This window comes from Chenopodium quinoa, unplaced genomic scaffold (genome assembly GCF_001683475.1).
Source record: "Chenopodium quinoa cultivar QQ74 unplaced genomic scaffold, ASM168347v1, whole genome shotgun sequence".
Lineage (NCBI taxonomy): Eukaryota > Viridiplantae > Streptophyta > Magnoliopsida > Caryophyllales > Amaranthaceae > Chenopodium > Chenopodium quinoa.
In genome coordinates, this window is record NW_018743783.1 from 1,662,663 (window position 1) to 1,683,035 (window position 20,373).

A 20,373-nucleotide genomic window follows, 5' to 3' on the forward strand; every position below is an offset into this window, starting at 1 on the left:
AATTGTAAAGGTGTAAGAGAAATATAAATAGTATGGGGCATTGGGGTAGCCAGGGTTGGATATGTAAGATATAGTAAAAGCAGCTTTCGTCTCAATGAGTATTTTAAAATGTTAAAATCAAATAATTAAACATACCATGATAAATATAAAATTTCAATTACATCCCCGTCACTCTAAAACTTCAATTACCACAACGATGTGGGGCATGACACGATTAAGAATGGGGATTGCTTATCAAGATTGGATGTATGGGTAAGCATGCTAGACTTTTTGAGAGTGACGGGGATTGCTGTTTATATCCCCATTCCCGTCACCATTAAGAATGGGGATTGCTTATCCTTCCCCGTCACTCTCAAAAAGTCTAGCATGCTTACCCCATTCGGGTTCCGACGTGGTAGGATAGATCTTCTTACCCTAAAACTTAATGATACATAAATAAATAAACCAACACCAATCCTACTCCAAATTCCACAAAGATACGAGCTAATCGATTTCACATAAATTACAGTGTTCCCAAACAGAGCATCACCGTTTTTTTTGGTCATGTTACTCTGTTGGTTTATGTTAATAAAGAAAACTGTTGCTCTTTGATATAAACAGCTGGAGAAGAAGGGGATACCCAAGAAACATAAATGCAATGATAATATACAAACTTGTTTTTTCTCCATACAGGACATTTCTTCCTCACCTTTTCTGCTTAACTGACGGCCACTATTCAACATCCAATCTTGATGGCGAAAATCTGATCAACTACCCCCCAAGTGCCAATGTCTCCTGATGATGATGCCTCAATCTATGCCTACTACGGCGGGCCCTTTTTTGACTGCGACTCTGCACTTTGGCTGAGTTTCCAGATTCATCAGGTATATGATGAGGGTCCTCATTTGTAGATGAATACCCAAACAAAACATCAAGAGGGTCTCCATATCCAAATACAACAATACCAGGATGTACCTGCAGAAAGCTCACATCAGACATGACAGTTTGGCATTAGAATCACCCGTTGTTCCTTTTTTCCAACCCCCCAAAAAAAAAAAAAAAAAATTAAATAACACACGATCATAAACAATTTGCATGTGTGGTCATCGTTGTATGCACATAGCTCAGCAATCCAATAGCTGATTTATGAAGATAGGACGGAACTGTGTCCTATATGGTGACAAGACAGTTCCAATCCATGATTATAATGATCACTATCATAAAATTGTGCCAAAAGCCAGTTTCTAAACAAAAACGTCCCAAAGTCCTAACAGAGATAGACAAGAAAAGCAAGTACATCTGCATAGTGGTCCTGTAGTAATCATAAAACAAATAAAAAAAATATACAGTTTGAAACTTTATTGCCAATTATCTAAGGATAATAGGGAAATTTTTAGGAGTAATGAGAATTATGAGAAGTATAAAAAGATAGAAAAGAAGCAAAGATTGTATGAGATGCGAAATCGAAGGTGAATCGGAACCTTTATGCAAGCTTGGATACAAAACCGAAGGTGAACGGCAAGTAAGTTTGCATTGTTATATGGTACCGAATGGTAGGTTGTAAAGCATTGTCACGTGTATAAGATGAACGTGGTTGAGATACATATGTTGCGATGGGTGTGCGACTATACAAGAAAGGATCAATTGAGGAATGAGATAATAAGGAAGAAAGTAAGGGTTACATCCATTGAATACAGGATGAGGGGGAATCACCTAAGGTGGTTTGACATGTAAGAAGGATCGAGGCTCTGATAAGGAGGCTTGAAGAGTGAGGCTCTGATAAGGAGGCTTGAAGAGTGGCAAAGTGTTGGGATCGCGAGGGGTAAAGAAAACTTGGAAGAGGGTAATTGAGAATGACTTGAGTGTTGTGGAGATTAAGGTAAATATGGTGTTGGAAAAGGCGGAAATGCAGGGAGAATATTCATGTAGAGGATGTGTCATGATATATATATATATATATATATATATATATATATACACACCCACACACTCTATTTGTTCATTTACTTTTAATACTACAATTTACTTTTATTATTTACTCAACTCGTATTTTGCAAACTTTATTTATTTCCTTTGCTAAAGTTTTCTCAAATCTTAATGTTTAGACTTTCCTTTTTATCCCCTTACCAGTCTTTTAAAACTCTCGCAAATTTATTTGTATACTCTATCTTCATATGGTCTTTAACGATTTAGAGAAGGCATATGACAAGGTGCCAAGAGTAGTAATTTGGTGGGCAATGTTGGAGAAAGGTATCCCACGAATGTACGTGGACCTGGTTAAGAATATGGAAATGTATCAGATGTGAGGACATGTGGAGGGTTGATTAAAGATTTCCCTATTACAATTGGTTGCATCAAGGGTCTGCATTAAATCCTTTTTCTCTTTGCAACGGTTCTAGATGAATTAACCAGCCCAATTCAAGATGAGGTTCCATGGTGTATGCTGTTTGCGGATGATATCGTTTTGTTGAATGAAACCAAAGATGGGGTTAATGCCAGATTGGAGCAATGGAGGCAATGGTTGGAATCTAGAAGGTTTAAGACTTTAAGCTAAGTTTGAGTAAGACTGAATATTGGTATGCCGCTTTGGTACTCAGAGGGGGACAAGCGATGATGTGGTAAGTTTGGATGGAAAGGAGTTGACCGTTAGTGAATGTTTTAGATATCTTGGGTCGACCATCTAGAAAAATGGTGACATTGACCGAGACGTGGCCTACAGGATTAAGTCGGGTGGCTTAAGTGGAGAGCGGCCACCGAAGTGTTATGAGACCGAAGCATTCCCTATTGTTGAAGGGGAAATTCTACTGCCATAAGACCAGTGTTGTTGGTCTATGGTACCGAATGTTGGGCTTCTAAGAAGAAACACATTAAAAAGATAGAGGTTACGGATATACGAAAAGACTCTAAGAGATAGAATCAGAAATGAGGTTATTCACAAGAAAGTAGGGGTGGCAGGCATGGCAGACAAACTAAGGGTAAATCGCCTGCGTTGGTTTGGACATGTAACACGGAGACCCGAGGGTGCACCGGTACTGAAAAAGTTCGAGTAACTACAAGGTTTGAATAGCTCTTTCTAGAAGCCAACCCCTCCAATTTGACTACCTCTAGAAGCTCATGTCAACAATATCCAAATTCAACAATAGTTAGGTTCTTGCATTAATTAGCTTAACTTAGACAGTTGTAATAGTACTGAATTAAGGCTATAAATAGCCATAGATGTAACCCGTGAAACTCAGCATATGAAATATTTTTAAACACTTTGAGTGTTCTTAGGTAGAGCATCCTCCCTAATCCCTCGGTGGTGTTTCTGTATCCAAGGTTTTCTCTCAATCCTAGTGGTGTTTTTGTATCTAGGAATAAGTAGAGCTGTATCGTCGGAGTAGCCAACCGACGTGGTGTTTTAGCTAATTATATCGGACCCCTACCCAGTACGGTGTCAGATACGAAGAGTGAAAGAGTGGGACCATGGAGGGGTTAAACGAAGGAGAAGGAGACCAAAAATGACTTGGTTAGAAGGAGTTAGAAAGGATATGAAGTATATGAATTTGTATGAGGATGAGGCATTGGATCGTAAGGGATGGAGGAGGAAGTTTTTTGTCGATGACTACACAAAATAATCACTTTTGGTTCATGTAGGCCACCCCATTTATGGGATTAAGGCTTTGTTTGATTAATTGATTGATTTTATCTTTCTTCATAACACAATTTTATTTTTCAAACATTTATTCAATCGATTATTTTGCTATGCTTATTTTCCTTTACGAACGGTTCCTTGTAACAATTCATGTTAGCCAACCCCAAATCATTTGGAAAAAAGGTTTTCCTAAAGCACTGATCTCATGCAAAAAGGATTGGTACGTGAAAGCATAAGTCCATGCTAAAAAAGACGGATCGTGGCGCATACGCATTGATTGTCGTACCGTCAATCGAATCACTATCAAATACCGCTTTCCCATTCCGTGCATCGATGATCTACTTGATCAATTACATGATGATGTTGTATTTTCGAAGATTGATCTACAAAGCGGATATCATCAAATTCGAATGCGACTTGGAGATGAATGGAAGACTGCTTTCAAGACCAGAGATGGATTGTATGAGTGGATGGTCATGTCGTTCGATCTTTCCAATGCTCCTAGTACCTTTATGCGATCGATGAATTAGGTATTCCGCCCTTTCATTGGCAAGTTCTGAAGAGCATATGGATCATCTACAACAAATTTTCCAAGTTCATCGTGAACAAAAGTTGTATGTCAATCTAAAGAAATGTCACTTTCTCATCGACAAAGTGGAATTTCTTGGATATGTCGTCTCTAGCAATGGGATCGAGATGAATCCTAGCAAGGTTGAAGCCAACAACACAGTTCCACAATCAATACATGATGTTCGCAGCTTTCATGGTCTAGCATCTTTCTACCGCCAATTCATCGAAAATTTCAACAATATTGCCTCCCCGCTCACTGAAGTATTGAAGAAGAAGTTTGAGTGGACCCAGCTGCTGAACAAAGCTTTGAGAAATTGAAGATCATGATCACCCATGCACCAATTCTCGCCTTGCCGGATTTTGATAAGCTTTTCAAGGTAGATTGTGACGCTTCGAGAATTGGTATAGGTGCAGTCCTCAACCAAGAGGGACGACCAATTGCTTTCTTTAGTGAGAAATTCAATGAGTCAAGGCGCAAGTACTGAACATATGAAAATGATTTCTATGCAATAGTACGAGCCTTAGATCATAGGAGTCATTATCTTTTGGCTAAAGAGTGTGCTCTACGTCACTGAAGCATCTTCAAAGCCAACAGAAACTCCTACGTGTCATGCAAGATGGAGTGAGTTCTTATCTCCTTTCCACTTTGTCCTCAAGCACAAATCCGAGACACAAAACAAGGTTGATGATGCCTTAAGTAGAAGACACGGCTTGCTCTCCACTCTTCAAGTCAAAGTCATTGGTTTTGAGGTCCTCAAAGACTTATATGAAGATGATGAAGACTTTGGAGAAATTTGGAAGAATTGTTCATGAGGCCCTTACTGTTAGTTTCATCGACAAGATGACTACTTATTCAAGGGAAATCAACTGTGCTTGCCAAGATGTTCATGCGCGAGATGATACTACATGAGTGTCATGCTAGTGGTCTTGTTGGCCATTTTGGTCGTGATAAGACATTAGGCATTGTTAAAGAAAATTTATATTGGCCCCACATGGTTTGTGACATCCATATGTCAAGCGATGTCGAGCATGTCATATTGCCAAAGCCAGAGGTCAAAACACTAGTCTTTACACGCCATTTCTGGTGCCATATGCTCCTTGGGAAGATGTTAGTATAGATTTTGTTGTTGGGTTGCCCCGTACCCAACGCAACAAAGATTCCATCATGGTTGTTGATCGATTCTCGAAGATGGCTCATTTTGTTTCATGCAATAAAAATAATGATGCCACACAAATTGTTGATCTTTATTTTCGAGAAATTGTACAGCTACATGGAATACCGAAGACCATCACTTCTGATAGAGATGTCAAGTTCATGAGCCACTTTTGGCGAACCTTATGGCGCAAGTTAGAATCACAATTGCAGTTTAGCTCAGCCGCACATCCTCACATCCTCAAACTCATGGTCAAACTAGGGGTGCTAATTGAGTTGAGCAGCTCGTGAGCAACTCGAACTCGACTCGGTCAATGTTCATTTAAAACTCGACTCGAGTTAGCTCGACTCGAATTCGACTCGACTCGAGATGTTAACGAGCACAAGTTGAGCAAGCTCTAACTCGACTTGATAAGCTCGTGAGCAACTCGATAATATATTTTATTAATATAAAATTTACAAACAAAATAAAGTTACCATGTTTAAACAAATTTGACACTTAATAAGTGTTGATTTATATTATTAAAAAAGAGAGTAAATCTTTAATAATAAATATACTACTATAAAAAAGAAAACAATATAAAGTTAACAAAAAAAAATACGGGCATATAACTATAGAAGGGTCAAAACTTTAACGAGCAGTGCTACTCGACTTGACTTGAAACTTTAACGAGCACGAGTCAAGGTTTTATTGACTCGAAATTTTAGCAAGTACGAGTTGAGCACATGTAAAATGTTTTCGAGTCGAATCGATCACCCCTCAGCTCGTGATCGACTCGCTCGATAAGCACCCCATGTCAAACTAAAGTTGTCAATAGGACTCTTGGGAATATGCTAAGAAGTCTTGTAAGCAAGAACATTCGATAGTGGGATGTGTTGTTAGCTCAAGCCGAGTTCGCCTATTATTGTTCTTTAAGTCAAACCACTTGTGAAAGCCCTTTCAAGGTCGTCTATGGTAAAAATCCAACCACACCAATTGATCTTGTTCCACTACCTTCTCCCGACCACTTTAGTGGTGATGCTAATGAACGAGCTCAGGAAATTAAGAAGCTACATGAGAAGGTTAGAGCTTAAATCACAAAGAAAAATCGGCAGTATCAAGAACAAGCTAACAAGTTTCGTAAACCAACTTGTTTTAAAGAAGGAGATCTGGTTTGGATTCACTTGAGGAAGGAAAGGTTCCCAAGGGGAACACATGGTAAACTCAAGCCAGAGCCGATGGACCATTCAAGATCCTAGAAAGGATCACAGAAAATGCATACAAGATCGAGCTTCCGGGGGAATACAATGTTTCCGCTACATTTAATGTTGCTGATTTGTCCCCATATTACGAGGATGAGGAAGAGCAAAGACTCGAGGTCGAGTCTTCTCCAACAAGGGGAGTTTGACAAGGTTCGAGTAGCTATAAGGTTTGAAAGCTCTTTCTAGAAACCAACCCCTCCAATTTGACCACCCCTAGAAGCTCATGTCGGCAAAATCCAAATTCAACAATAGTTAGGTTCTTGCATTAATTAGCTTAACTTAGGCAGTTGTACTGAATTAAGGCTATAAATAGCCATAGATGTAACCCGGGAAACTCAAGCTTTGCATATGAAAATTTTTTACACTTTGAGTGTTGTTAGGTTGAGCATCCTTCCTAATCCCTTGGTGGTGTTTCTGTATCCAAGGTTTTCTCTCAATTGTTCCTAGTGGTTGTTTCTATATCTAGGAATAAGTAGAGTTTTATCGTCGGAGTAGCCGATCGACATGGTGTTTTGGCTAATTCTATACGACCCCTAGCCAGTACTAGGGGTGTAAAAAAACTGGACCGGACCTGAAACCGAACTTGAACCGACCTGATCCGGACCGGACCGGGCCCGTTGATTCAGGTCCGGTCTCGGTCCTTAAAAATCAAGGTTCTCGGTTCCAGTCCGAACCCGGTCTAAACCCGGGGTTTTCAGGTCCGGACCTAAAACCCGGAAAAATTGTATTTTTTAAAAAAATAAAAAATAAAAAAAACAATTCAAAAATCAAATTAACGCAATAACGCCTGCTTGAGTGACGCACTGACGCTTCAGTTCTCTTTCATTTCTAACCCTAACAGCTAACTCCAATTCTCCAAACTCCCCAAAATCCCTGTCTGGCTGTCTCCCACTCTCCCTCACTCTCACTCTCACTCCAACGCCCACCCCCTGCCTTCCTCACTCTCTCAGGCGACGCCCACCGCCCACTGCATGAGACAGCCACCGCGCGATTCTCCGGTAAGGTTTTTTTTTTTTTTTTAATGTAAATCTAAATTATCTAATTATGTTTGGGTATTTTGTATTTGAAATAATGAATTAAGTGTGAGAATTTATATGTTTATTCATGTTTCTATTGCTTATAATGATTATTTGATGTTTGCATGTTGAATTTCTTTTTTTTAGTTCATTTCTTTCGAATTCATGTTTTTTTTTTTGGTTTTTTTGAGTTTAGGGTTTACGGTTTTAGGGTTTAGGGTTTAGAATTGATAAGAAGTATGGTTTTTTTTCGAATTTCTGTTTTTTTTTTTTTTGGTTTTTTTGAATTTAGGGTTTAGAATTGATAAGTATGGTTTATTTTCGAATTTCTTTCGAATTTATGTTTTTTTTTGGTTTTTTGAGTTTAGGGTTTAGAATTGATAAGAAGTATGGTTTATCTTCGAATTTATTTCGAATTTATGTTTTTTTTTTCTTTTTGGTTTTTTTAAGTTTAGGGTTTAGGGTTTAGAATTGATCACACTATCACAGCCTATGAATCTCTATTAGGCCAAATTTAAATAAATAAATAAATAAACGTAGTGCATGATTTGTAAGAGACTCGGATGATTAAATAAGTTGGCTAACTTGTATGCAGTTGAGGGGTTCTTATTCTTGTTCTTATTCTTGCAGACTTGCCCAGGGCTAACAAGGGAGTGAAGGAACCACGAATTCTTATTCATGCAATGTAAGTTGTTCTTAAATTTTTTTATAAAATGGTATGTGTATATAATTGTTACTTTAAAATTACTTATATTGTATATAATTATATTGTAGATGGAGAGCTCTCAATCCAAAAGGTCTGCTTCTTTTTCTAAACAAATGTCACAGCCACTTTCTAAAAAGGATATGGAAGAATTGCAATCTACTTTGCCTCCTGATAAGAAGCTAAAAGCGGGGCGGGAATATATCTGGAACAGAAAAAGTAAGAGGAAAGCTGAGTATTTGGAAATATTACTTAGAGTACGTCGAGAATGGAAAACTACGAGCTGAATGTAAGTTTTGTCTTAAAACTTTTGCTTGGTAATCTTAATGGTTCAAAAAATGTTAAAAACCATGCCGAATCATGTCTTGGTAATCCTGATAATATAGAAAAAGAAAAGGGCAAAGAAAAGCAAACTAAATTGTATTTTGATCAAGAACATGAGAGTGGTGAATTAAAGTGTGGGAGTAGGATTATTAACTTGAATGATGTTAGAGAGGCATTGATTCACATGATTATTGTTGATGAGTTACCATTTAAGCATGTGGAAAAACCTGGTTTTAGGCACTTTGTGCAAGTTGCATGTCCACAATTTCACATTCCATCTTGTGTTACCATTGCTCGTGATTGTTTAAAGTTGTATTATAGTGAAAAAGAGAAATTGAGAGAAATGTTTAAGACATGTCAAAGAATTTCCGTGACCACTGATACTTGGACTTCAATACAAAGAATTAATTATATGTGTCTTCCAGCTCATTTCATTGATAATGACTGAAAATTGAATAAAAAGATCATAAATTTTTGTCCGATTTCTAGTCATAAAGGAGAGGCTATTGGAAAAGCAGTTGAGGCATGTTTAGGGTATTGGGGTATTAATGATAAACTTTTTACTGTCACTATTGATAATGCTTCTTCAAATGATGTTGCTTGTGCACACTTCAGTAGAATGGTTAGAAGAACAGGATGTGTTAATGATGGAAAAAATCTTCATGTTAGATGCATTGCTCATATCATTAACTTAATTGTGTGGGATGGTATAAGAGAGCATGGTGTGTGCATTGATAGAGTTAGAAATGCTGTGAAATATGTTAAGAATTCCCCTGCAAGAATACTTAGATTCAAAGATCTTGTGCAAAAAGCAAACATAGATTCAAAATCTTCTTTATCCTTTGATGTCCCCACTCGTTGGAACTCCACATACATAATGTTGAAAACGGCTTTGAAGTTTCAACGTGTTTTTAGTGGGTTATCTCTTCCTGATGGAGAGGATTTGAATGACAAAGAAAGGCCTCCCGAACCCGAAGATTGGGAAAAAGTGGAGAGGTTGGTTTTGTTTATAGAGGGGTTTTATGTATTAACTAAACGAATTTCTGGTTCCCATTATGTGACAGCTAATAAAGGTTTAGGAGAAATTGCTTCTATGTATGATATGTTGAATAATTGGGAACAAAGTGGGGACTTGAATTTTCAAGCTATGGCCATTGCAATGAAAAAAAAGTTTGATAAGTATTGGGGGGATGTGGATAAAATGAATAAGTTAATTTATGTTGCTCTTCTTCTCGACCCTCACTCTAAGATGGTCATTGTTGAATTGACACTAACGGATATGCATGGACCGAAAAAGGGTATGAAACTTGCTAATGATGTGAAGGAGTTCACTTACTCTTTATTTGAGGAATATAGAAAAATGTATGCTACTTCTAATATTCCAGATTGTGGAGATAATATGTCAATGGATATTGATAATAGTGTAGGAGTGCGTTCCGATTATGTGAAGAAACTAAAAAAAAGAGCAGAACGATTGAAGGGGACAAGTGGGTATGCGATAAGTGAGTTGGATAGGTACTTAAATGATCAATTAGGGCCGGAGGAGGAAGAACAAGATGCATTGACATGGTGGGGTAAGAATGGTCAACGTTATGTGATTCTTACTCGCATGGCACGTGACATACTAGCCATCCCATTGTCGACTGTTGCATCGGAATCTGCTTTTAGTACGGGGGGTCGTACTCTAGATCCATTTCGGAGTTCTTTAACTCCTAAGGTAATGCATCTTTATCTTTTTATTTTATAAAATCAAGTTTGTTTATATCTAAATATGACTTCGTTTATACATATTTATGTAATACTTTTGTATTGAAGATGGTTCAAGCGCTACTTTGCACACAAGATTGGCTTAGAGCTAAGGGAGTGCCAATCGTTGATGTGGAAGAAAATTTGAAAGAGTTACAGGAAATAGAGAAAGGTAGTAATAATTTTATGTACTTGAAATTTTGTTACACCAAATTTATTATTTCATTGTTATCAATCATTAATATATTCTATATTGTTTTTTATTTAGAGGTGCAACGTGGTGAATCTAACGATGTAGACGATGAAGTTGTTTTCGTGGACTCATTAGTGTGAATCACGCAATCAAAGGGAAAACAACTCGTCACAATTCAAGTTGTCCTTGGAGAAATTATGTATCTAGTACTTGAGACTTAAGAGACTTTATGTAATGTTATGAGTTTTCATGGACTCATTTGTATTTTCGGTGGACTCATTTGTATTTTTTTTGTTTGAGAATTGGGACTTTATAGACTTTATGTAGTTTTTTGATTGATAATTTGGGTTTATATGTAATTAAATTATGCAACAGGTCTAAAAATCACAAAACAGGTCCATATGCAGGTCCAACAGGTTATGAGAAAAAAAAAAAAAAAAAAAAAAAAAAAAACGAAAAAAATCACAAAACAGGTCCATTCAGGTCCAAACCCGGACCGGACCTGATTTTTCAGGTCTGACCCGGAACTGGACCTGTTGAATCAGGCCCGGTTCCCGGTCCTCAAAATTTCCTAATTTAGGTCCCCGGTCCAAACAGGTCCGGTCCAGGTCCAGTGTACACCCCTACCCAGTACGGTGTCAGGTACGAAGAGTGCAAGAGTGGGACCATGGAGGGGTTAAACGAAGGAGAGGGAGACCGAAAATGACTTGGTTGGAAGGATTTAGAAAGGATATGAAGTATATGAATTTGTATGAGGATGAGGCATTGGATCGTAAGGGAAGGAGGAGGAAGTTTTTTTTGTTGATGACTACACAAAATAATCACTTTTGGTTTATGTAGTCGATCTCACTTATGGGATTAAGGCTTTATTTGATTGATTGATTAATTTTATGTTTCCTCATTACACAATTTTATTTTTCAAACTTTTATTCAATCGATTATTTTGCTATGCTTATTTTCGTTTACGAACGGTTCTTTGTAACAATTCATGTTAGCCTACCCCAAATCATTCAGAAAAATGGTTTTCCTCAAGCACCAATAACTGGATGCAATAGCCAATAACAAAACAGTATTCAAGCCCCCAACCCACAAAAAGAAAAAAAAAAATTAGAAAAACTAATTATGCGACCCTAAACTAGGTGATTGTTTTAACTGCATGGTCCCTTTGAATACAAAATTTTAAAGTTATCAAGGCTTTGTTCTTTTTGTCTACTAATTATAAATGTTGGGTCAAATAGGCTCAGATGCAATAATTGTGTAATAGAATAACCTAAGGAGGGTAGTATGGGTATTCTAGTAGTATTAGTTTGCTAGGTTAATAGTCCTTAGAATATATATAGAGAGAGGGGAAAAAAAAAAGATCAGGCAGAAATTGGATAGAGTCTTTTTGAGAGTTGTGACCTCAAGTCACTATTGAGAGAGTTGTAGCCTAAAGATACTTGTGAGATTGATAGCCTCAAGCTATGAACCCTACCCTTTTGTAACCCTTCCACCATTATCAATCAATATTAAAGCTTCCATCTTTATTAATTTGCTAGTTAAATCAGAAATTCCAAGTCCGAAAACCAGCCTATTAAAACTTGCATTGCTGTTATATTGGTTTTGCTGTGTGACTGATTTGAATCTATCACAAAGTGTAAAATTGATCAGGCCTAATAAGTTCAGAAATAATTCTTACTTTTAGGACGTGAGATCCTCATTTCACCATTCAAAATGCCTCAAAAGATCCCTATTATTCATCTCACATTTGGAACTTTCAGAGTTTCAAAAGAAGAATAGAGGCAGTTAGGTATAACTCCTATGTCAAAGGGCTAAAAGTTGCAGGAATCAGAAATGAGAGAGCTGGGATATGATCAGTAGATTGAAGCAAAGCGTATGAGCATCAGGGTAATGGTCATCAGGCCTTGGTTGAGTGTAATTCTTGTTTCAACTGGAAGAGAAATCACCGGTTGTCTTACTATTATATTCTACTATCAGATCAGAGCTAAACTGACAGTTCAGTAAAATTTACTTAGCCTCATTATATAGTATTTCCGCTTATGTTTATCTTAAAGGGCTCAACAGTCGCCAAAATGTAAGCAATACAATTTATCAAAGCAATCAATTATGGATCCACAACATAAGAGTATAGAAAGTTAGAAACTCTAGCTACAGCCACTACAAAGTATGATAGATAATGACTCATTTGCTTTGTTAGGAGATCGCAACAAGCCAAATTTCAAGCAGAAGTCATCAAAATCAGTACTTATCACACTAATCAATAGAAGAGAACATAGATAACAAAAGCAGATAAGAGTACATTTGGCAGCAAATCATGAGCATGTACTTACAGAGGATTGTTTATTCTCTGCACTGGGGCTTTTCAGTTTGACGTTAGAATCATCCTCTCTCTGTTGATAATAGACACCTTTCTTAGCAGACTCATGGTTCGTATTGTTATCAGTTGTCCGGTGATTATCGACATGCAGATGCCGTTGCCGGTATATTGATTTGGGACGTCCAGGGGTTGAATCATTAAATATTTCTTCACAGTAGAAATGCTTGGAGAAAGGCTTCATTTTCTCAGGATCATTGCCATACTTCTCCAGTATTCTGCATTAATAAATAATAAAAAATAGCTCAGCATCATCTAAATTATTTTGTCTACACAACAAACATTAAACCGCAGCACAAAACATGGACTATGTTAATCTTTATTGAAACCTGAGACTGGAAAAAAGAAAAAAAAAAAAAAACCAAGAATGCTCTACTTGAGCATAATGCATGACTTTTTTTTCATTATATTAATTTGGAAAATAAGAACACAGCGCTACATAGACAGCAGAAAAACCTTTAACTAGTTTATTCCCAGTATGTTATCGTCTTAAATTAGAGTTTTAACCCTACTTTAAACAATATTACCCACCAAAACACCACCTATCATTTATTATAGTCCTACCATATACAACATTATTCCCTGGACTTTAATCACTCACAAAGTCATGACCATTTACAAATTAATTCACTCCCTCTCTCTCCTCATTTTCACCTTTCCCCATGGCAGCCACCACCACCCCAACTCCCCTCTCCACCACCATCGTCCCCCCAAATATATAAAACTTAACACCACCACCACCATATCTACGAATCCTAACATCCGAATCACTAACTTCACAACCACCCCTGATTTGCAAAAGGAGTTTCTGAACTCCGATGCATACACTATCAACCTCAAAATCAAGAACTTGTTTTAAGAGCAGTTAGAATTTTGCGATAACTAAAGCTATAGTCAACCATAAGGTTGAGGCAGTCCTCTTGTTATTAAAATGTTTATTTTTTTTTATGAGTGCCTTTGCTTGGCTTTTCCACAAACACCATTTCACATTCACTTCCGGACACATTCTAGAGCTTCAAAATGAATTTCAATATGACAGAATGCCGAAAAGATTGAATGAGCTTTATGGTATGCTCAAATCTACTAAAGGCAATATCAAGGAAAGACTTGCCAAGGACATTTCAATGGTGGGCAAAGAGATTGGGTTTAAGAAGCATGGAAACAAAACTGATATCGTACCAGCAAAGCAGAAAAGCAAAAAGGGTGAAGAAAAAATATCCTGGTGATAGTTCCTGCCCAAGGAGGAGAACATCTATGTTACTTCTACTTAGTGTATTAATGTTATTAAATGCAATTTTGCAACTACTTCTTGGGTCATAGATAACAATTGTGGTTTACTTATAACTCCAATATTAGGATTTACTCACTACTATTAATAAGAATCTGTTGGGACCTAGAGAATCATATATTTAGTGAAATATAATTCCTTTAATTTTAGTCTTTAAGAGTATGGTAAATAAAAGGGAGAAGTTCAGTGGAAGGGTACATTAAGGAAAAAAAATCATAGGATAATGATGAAAATTGAAACACTAAACTATACACCAAACTAACACAACTGCCCCGGCAAAATGAGTCAATTTTTTATTACTTAGTTGTTCCCGGATTTAATACCCATATAATATGATACATAAAGATGGTTTGAAATACCCATTTGGTGTTCTAGCCTCAAAATCTGAGAAATATGGAAGCAGGTCATTATGTTCCATATCTTAATAATCATCATAAAATAGCAGAACTCAAAACAAATTTCCAAAGGATGAACTTCCAAGCTCCAAGCATTGAAACCTACGGCCTCTTCCCTCCCCAACCCCAAATCATAAATACCCCCAAAAATCAAATGCTAGCAATCAAGAACCTTCCAATTTCTGTTCCATAACAAAAGATAAAGAGAAATCACACTTCAACCATTAAGCCAAGTACCTTCCAAATGATGTCACTAACACAAACTAGATAAATTCAACATAGCTATCTGTATGCTGAGTGATCTTTAGTGTTTTTGCTTAGGGGTAAGGGTGTTTCACAAATGAAGCATAAGAAAAGTCCTGGGAAGATGTTGAAATCAAACATAAAGCAAGGCCACAAGTATCCTAAGTAACTTTCAGTGAAATGCTAGATGTTGATTATATACTCAGTGAGATACAAAGCTAGCAACACAATCATTTCCTAAGTTAATTTCAATGAAACATCATGATTGCCCATTTCAAAATTAACATTGCAAGAAATATGGAATACAAATAAAGTAGTTTGTGACATTGTACCTACATTTTTTCCAGCTCATACTGCATCCGACTCCCATCCATTTGAAGAATTCGGTCAGCACATGTGTTTACAGATTTACCAAATGCCCAACTTGCAGTCAGAAACCCAGCTCCTGTAATAGTTAAGATAATGACTTCCGATGTACGATGACATAGATAGTAAGAAAAGCCTTAATTGTTTATTCATGGCAATCATATCAGGTCATCAGGGAATTAAGAATGGACAAACAATTTACTTAGCATTAATAAAGATTATCTAGATTGAACAAAATATCATATTGCGTTAATGCTGAAAAAATTTCCAATATTCAACCAAGATCAGTAAAAGAATATGATTTCACACAGCTATTTTAAAGTGATATTTGGTCCACAGCTTTGGCAATCATAGCCACATGTTAGGAACCTCATGGCTACATGAAACATTTTTCCTAGAAAATAATATTTACACTGATGTAAATCAGCTTTTACAATAATTACAAGAATCTAAGGTCTACACAGACACTTACACTGAATTTCGCTGCATTTAACTGCTACTACAATGTCATGAAAATTGAACAAAAGCAACCATCTGGCTAATTTAGTAATTTTATGGGTTTGTGGTAGGAAAAACATTATACTCTTAGTCTTATGATATAGAAAAACCATTTAAACTATCTAATCATCTATGGGACCAAAAGAAATTATAGCCTCAGAATGAACCAATCTAGCCGGAAATTATCCCAGAATATTCATATTCAAAACATCCATCCACACTGAATAGTGCAGAAGTTTTATAATGCAGTATTTTTCCAGCCTGATGATATACATGTCCATTATCTCAGTTATTTGAAGAAGAATAGTATAAAATGTAACTACTGAATTTTAAACTTTACTGGAGTAATTGTTGATTGAATATACCTTAGAATCATCAATGTTAGCAATTTAGCAGACAGCTACAAATATACAAAGAATGAAATTCATGACCGAACAAGTAACAGCATGAAAATAGGAAACAAAAGAACACAACACAACTTTGTAATATATAAATGAATATTGTGCTAATGAAATTCATATATCATCTGTAAGCAGATTAATAATATATCGGATATGAAAAATAAAGCTTAAATTACCTGCAATAGGTATCACACGATTAGCAGTTCTCCATTTTCTCGTTGCTGCAAAGACAAAGATTTTTCAATTAAAGTAATAGAAGGAAGAAAAAAAAATTAAAAACATTCGCTATTGTTAGGCTTTGGATTATAATGGACACAAGTCAAAATGACTCGTATACTTGCTTCTTTTTTTTAGTTCTATTATTTTCTTTTAAGTAGATAGTGGTTGTCGACTTTTGAATCAAGGGTCCAATAGAAGTAGTCTCTTTGTAATTTTTGAGTCAAGGATGCATTGGATACATCCAACCATTTTCTTTGCCAGGGGTGGGGAGTGTGGTACAGGTATTAGAATAATATTAGCGTTATGCAGGAAATAGAAGGGTAATAAAACCATTAAAGTCACCATGTCACCATTTGTGGTATAGGATAAATACTATTCTTATGTAGAAAATAGAAGGAAAATAGAATAACCTCTTTAATGTTATACAAGTCAATGTAATTCGAGGTGCCTCATTAAATAATTTTTTTATAAACTATTCTTAGTGCTACTCCCTCCAAAGTTATCAACAAAGCTTAGAAGCAACAAATGGAGATTCTATGATTCTATTAACCAGCCATGATTCTCATGAATGTAGATTCTCTATCCAAACAACAATGAAGCAACTATTGAACAAAAGAAATGCCAATATAACAACATACAAACCTAAATACAAAATTCCTAGAATACCACAACAATCATCCATCACCCATTACGAAATTATAATAATCAAAAGCCTAACTCCACTAAGTGATCATATAATGACACTTGGTATAGATTAACAACTGTCAATGAAAATATTCCTAACCCTATCAAAGGTAAGGCCATTGAATCCCAGCTCCCTTGGAATATTCCAGATTGGATGGTGTTGTTGTTCACTAAAAACACACAAATAATCACCCATTACGAAATTGTAATAATCAAAAGCCTAACTCTGCTAAGTGATCATATAATGACACTTGGTATAGCTTAACAACTGTCTATGAAAATATTCCTAACCTATCAAAGGTAAGGCCATTGAATCCCAGCTCCCTTGGAAAAATCCAGATTGGATGGTGTTGTTGTTCACTAAAATAGGACAAACCTGTTACATAGTATTCACTCCAAGCTCTAAGCTACATTATATCCTCTTTCCATTCCCATTTGTTGTTCCTGTTTTCTTTTTCAAATTTTGCAAGGCACATCTTTGATGATAATTATCTTTAATTACATGATACTTAAAATTATGAAACGACACCGCGAATTTAGAATATAACAAGATCCCAAATGATAATTTTTTTTGGCTCTAGAACTATAGAATTCCCTCTAGCAACACCAAGGCCTTGCCTGGATTGCTTGTAATAGGGGAGAAATAATTAAAGGAGGAAAATTTTCCGATGTTTTGAGTTGCCTGAGGACACAGTTATAATGGGGTAATATATTCCCCTCAAATTAGGCGAAATTGTTTCCCAGACCCCCCTACTTTTCCCCCCTAACAATTCTCTTCATCAATATGTCACTCCTCCCTACCATACAGTATAATGACGGTGGTTCTGACTGGATGATGGCAGATTTGCTAATATAGAAGCTAATTTTGTTTATTACCCCTGAAATAATTCCAAACTTGAAAAAAATGAATAATTACCCCATTAATTGATCCTCTAGGAAAATGTACCCCATAGTCCCCATTATATTTTCCCCCTTAAATATTTGAGGGAATCCAGGGAAGGCCCAAAAGAGAAAGGAAGAAGTTTTTAGCACAAAAATTGGAGTATGTCATAAACATAAACAAATATGATTTCTCTTAATACAACACCAATTCTTTGAACAGACATTGTTATGCCTAAATTTTCACTACAGGTTCAGATGTCTATAGGTTGCTAGATTGTAGGTTACAGGTTGCTACGAAATCAACGACTAGGTTACCGGAAGTCAAGGGAAGTTAAATGAAGATATTTCCAAGGAATATTCCAAGAGAATCCAAGTTTGAATGAATCAAGAGAAGTTCCATAAAAATAGGAACCATAAACTCCAACTAACTATTGGCAAAGAATAAGTCAAAGGATAATGGATAAGAGCATGAAGAATGAGGCATGAATCTCGGAGCTGAACTTGGCAACTAACTCTGATTTTCAAGGAATCATCAAAGAAGCTGTTACAAAACTTCAAAATGCTCTTCTATTATAAATAGGATGAAAAACCATTGTAAAAACACAAGATACGAGCCCTAAGCATCATACTAGCAATTAGCAACCAAATTACAGATTCATTCTTGATCAAATTACAACCTATACTGTACCTGTACTTAATTCTCAAATTAGTAGATTGGTGACTCAACGCCACCCGCAGTTTTTACCCTAATTCCTAAGGTTTTCTGGGTCATCATCTTGTGTCTTTTCTTCACTTTCCCCTTTATTCATTTTTCGTAGGTTACTCATCCTCAATCATTGAACCTACACTATCATTAGTATCCTTATTAATCTAGTTGTTGTCCTATTGAACCTGGTCTAATCTAGCGATCAGACTAAATAGACATTGCACAATTTAAAAATGTTTTCGTTCCATCTTATAATAAAAATGTAGGCTAATTTGCCTTTCAAATGACATTAAATTGATAGATTTTTAGCTGCTAAGAATCTTCAACAAATCAATCAACTGCTGACATAATTGAATCCAACATATAAACCAAACCAAACCCATGTCAGATCCTCGACTAGGTATGGTTACATTGACATTTTAATTTATATGATCATGGAAAAGTTTCACAACATAGCCAATTAAACACTTAAACACATACCCGTGTCCGAGTCGGAGTAAATTAGGTAATAAAAGGGAGAATCTAACTTACCAATCCAAGCAAGCCCAGAGGCAACACCGCTTCCTACAGCACAACTCTTAATGGCCTGAGACTTCCACTCAACAAAGACTTTTGATTCTTGGGTGGTCATTTTCTCTTGTCCCTATTCAATCAAATGAAAATTATCAGCTCAATTAACTGTTCCATCAATTCAATGAAATTGAAAATTGGGTATTTTAAAGAAAAATAGACAAAAATTACCGTTTTGGAGAGGAGAGATCGGAAGAGTTCGTCTAATGCTGGACCTGCCATTTTGATTCTTTGAATTCAAACAACTTTTCATGAAAATTTGAATTTTATTAGATATATATGATGATTCCGAGTTTGCAGCAACTCGGTTCTGGTTGCTAGCCGCTAGTTGCTCCTACTTCCCCGTTTCCCTAATTGCAAATTTGCAAATGGATTTCAAATCGCATGATCTATCTGTTTTTCGGGATAGTGACAATTTGTGTAAATAAGTCAATAATTTTTAATATTTTTGAAAAATAAATAAAAAAAAAAAGTCAATAACTTTTATCAAATACGGGTCCTACAAAATATTGATACGCTAACTGACGATTGTGATATAATTTATTAATTTTAACTACTTTGTACACTAAAGTCTTATTTGGTTGCAGTTCAATAATTGCGAAATACAAATTCATAAAAATGCGAGTTAATATAAAAACTAGGTACTAAACTTTCATTATTGTTGCAAATTAGGTACTCAAGTTTGGGCCATAGCAACTTGGGTACTTTTACCTGCCTGAGTTTACTTTTCCGGCCAAAAACTTGCTACACCCGGTAATTTGCAAGTTATTAAAAAAAAATTAATCAAATTGCACTGCAATTCTGTATTAATGGCATTTTTGGGAACATCACCCAAGGCTTCATATCTCCCATAACAGAGCAAATAATGCGGGAAAATAGATGATTTGGATTCACCCCCCTAGAAGCTTTAGCTGGCTATGTTCTTGTTTTTTTTTTAAAGGTAAGATAAAAAACCCTATTGAACCGGCACCTCTCACAGGTTAAGCCAACTCAGCTCCATAGGTCAACACTTGAGAGTAGGGGGGGAGGTAAGGGATCCCCCTACTCCTAAGCAAATGTAGTTGGTGGAGCTTGAACTTGTGACCTCAAAGTCACAAGGGTGAGTTCCCCACCAACTCCACCAATGTTTGCTTGGTTTTAGCTGGCTATATAATGACTTGTACTTCATCACTTGTACTTTAGCATTT

The 20,373-nt window shown here is 36.3% G+C and overlaps 1 protein-coding gene across 1 annotated transcript; it reads right to left on the reverse strand.

Moving 5' to 3' along the window:
* Window positions 1-436: 436 nt before the first annotated feature.
* Window positions 437-19,680, reverse strand: LOC110684817. Its single transcript, XM_021861248.1, has 6 exons — window positions 19,358-19,680; window positions 19,148-19,259; window positions 16,302-16,346; window positions 15,197-15,305; window positions 12,891-13,152; window positions 437-954 (listed from the first exon to the last, which is right to left on the reverse strand). The coding sequence occupies exons 1-6, from the start codon at window positions 19,406-19,408 to the stop codon at window positions 751-753; spliced, it is 783 nt and encodes a 260-aa protein (XP_021716940.1). The 5' UTR covers window positions 19,409-19,680; the 3' UTR covers window positions 437-750.
* Between the last annotated feature and the right edge of the window lie 693 nt (window positions 19,681-20,373).

Coding starts and splice junctions, on each gene's coding strand:
- LOC110684817 (XM_021861248.1), bottom strand. CDS start 19,408: ATGGCAGGTCCAGCATTAGACGAACTCTTCCGATCTCTCCTCTCCAAA. Junction 19,260..19,357: donor GATCTCTCCTCTCCAAAACG/GTAATTTTTGTC, acceptor TTGATTGAATAG/GGACAAGAGAAAATGACCAC. Junction 16,347..19,147: donor CTCTGGGCTTGCTTGGATTG/GTAAGTTAGATT, acceptor TTGTCTTTGCAG/CAACGAGAAAATGGAGAACT.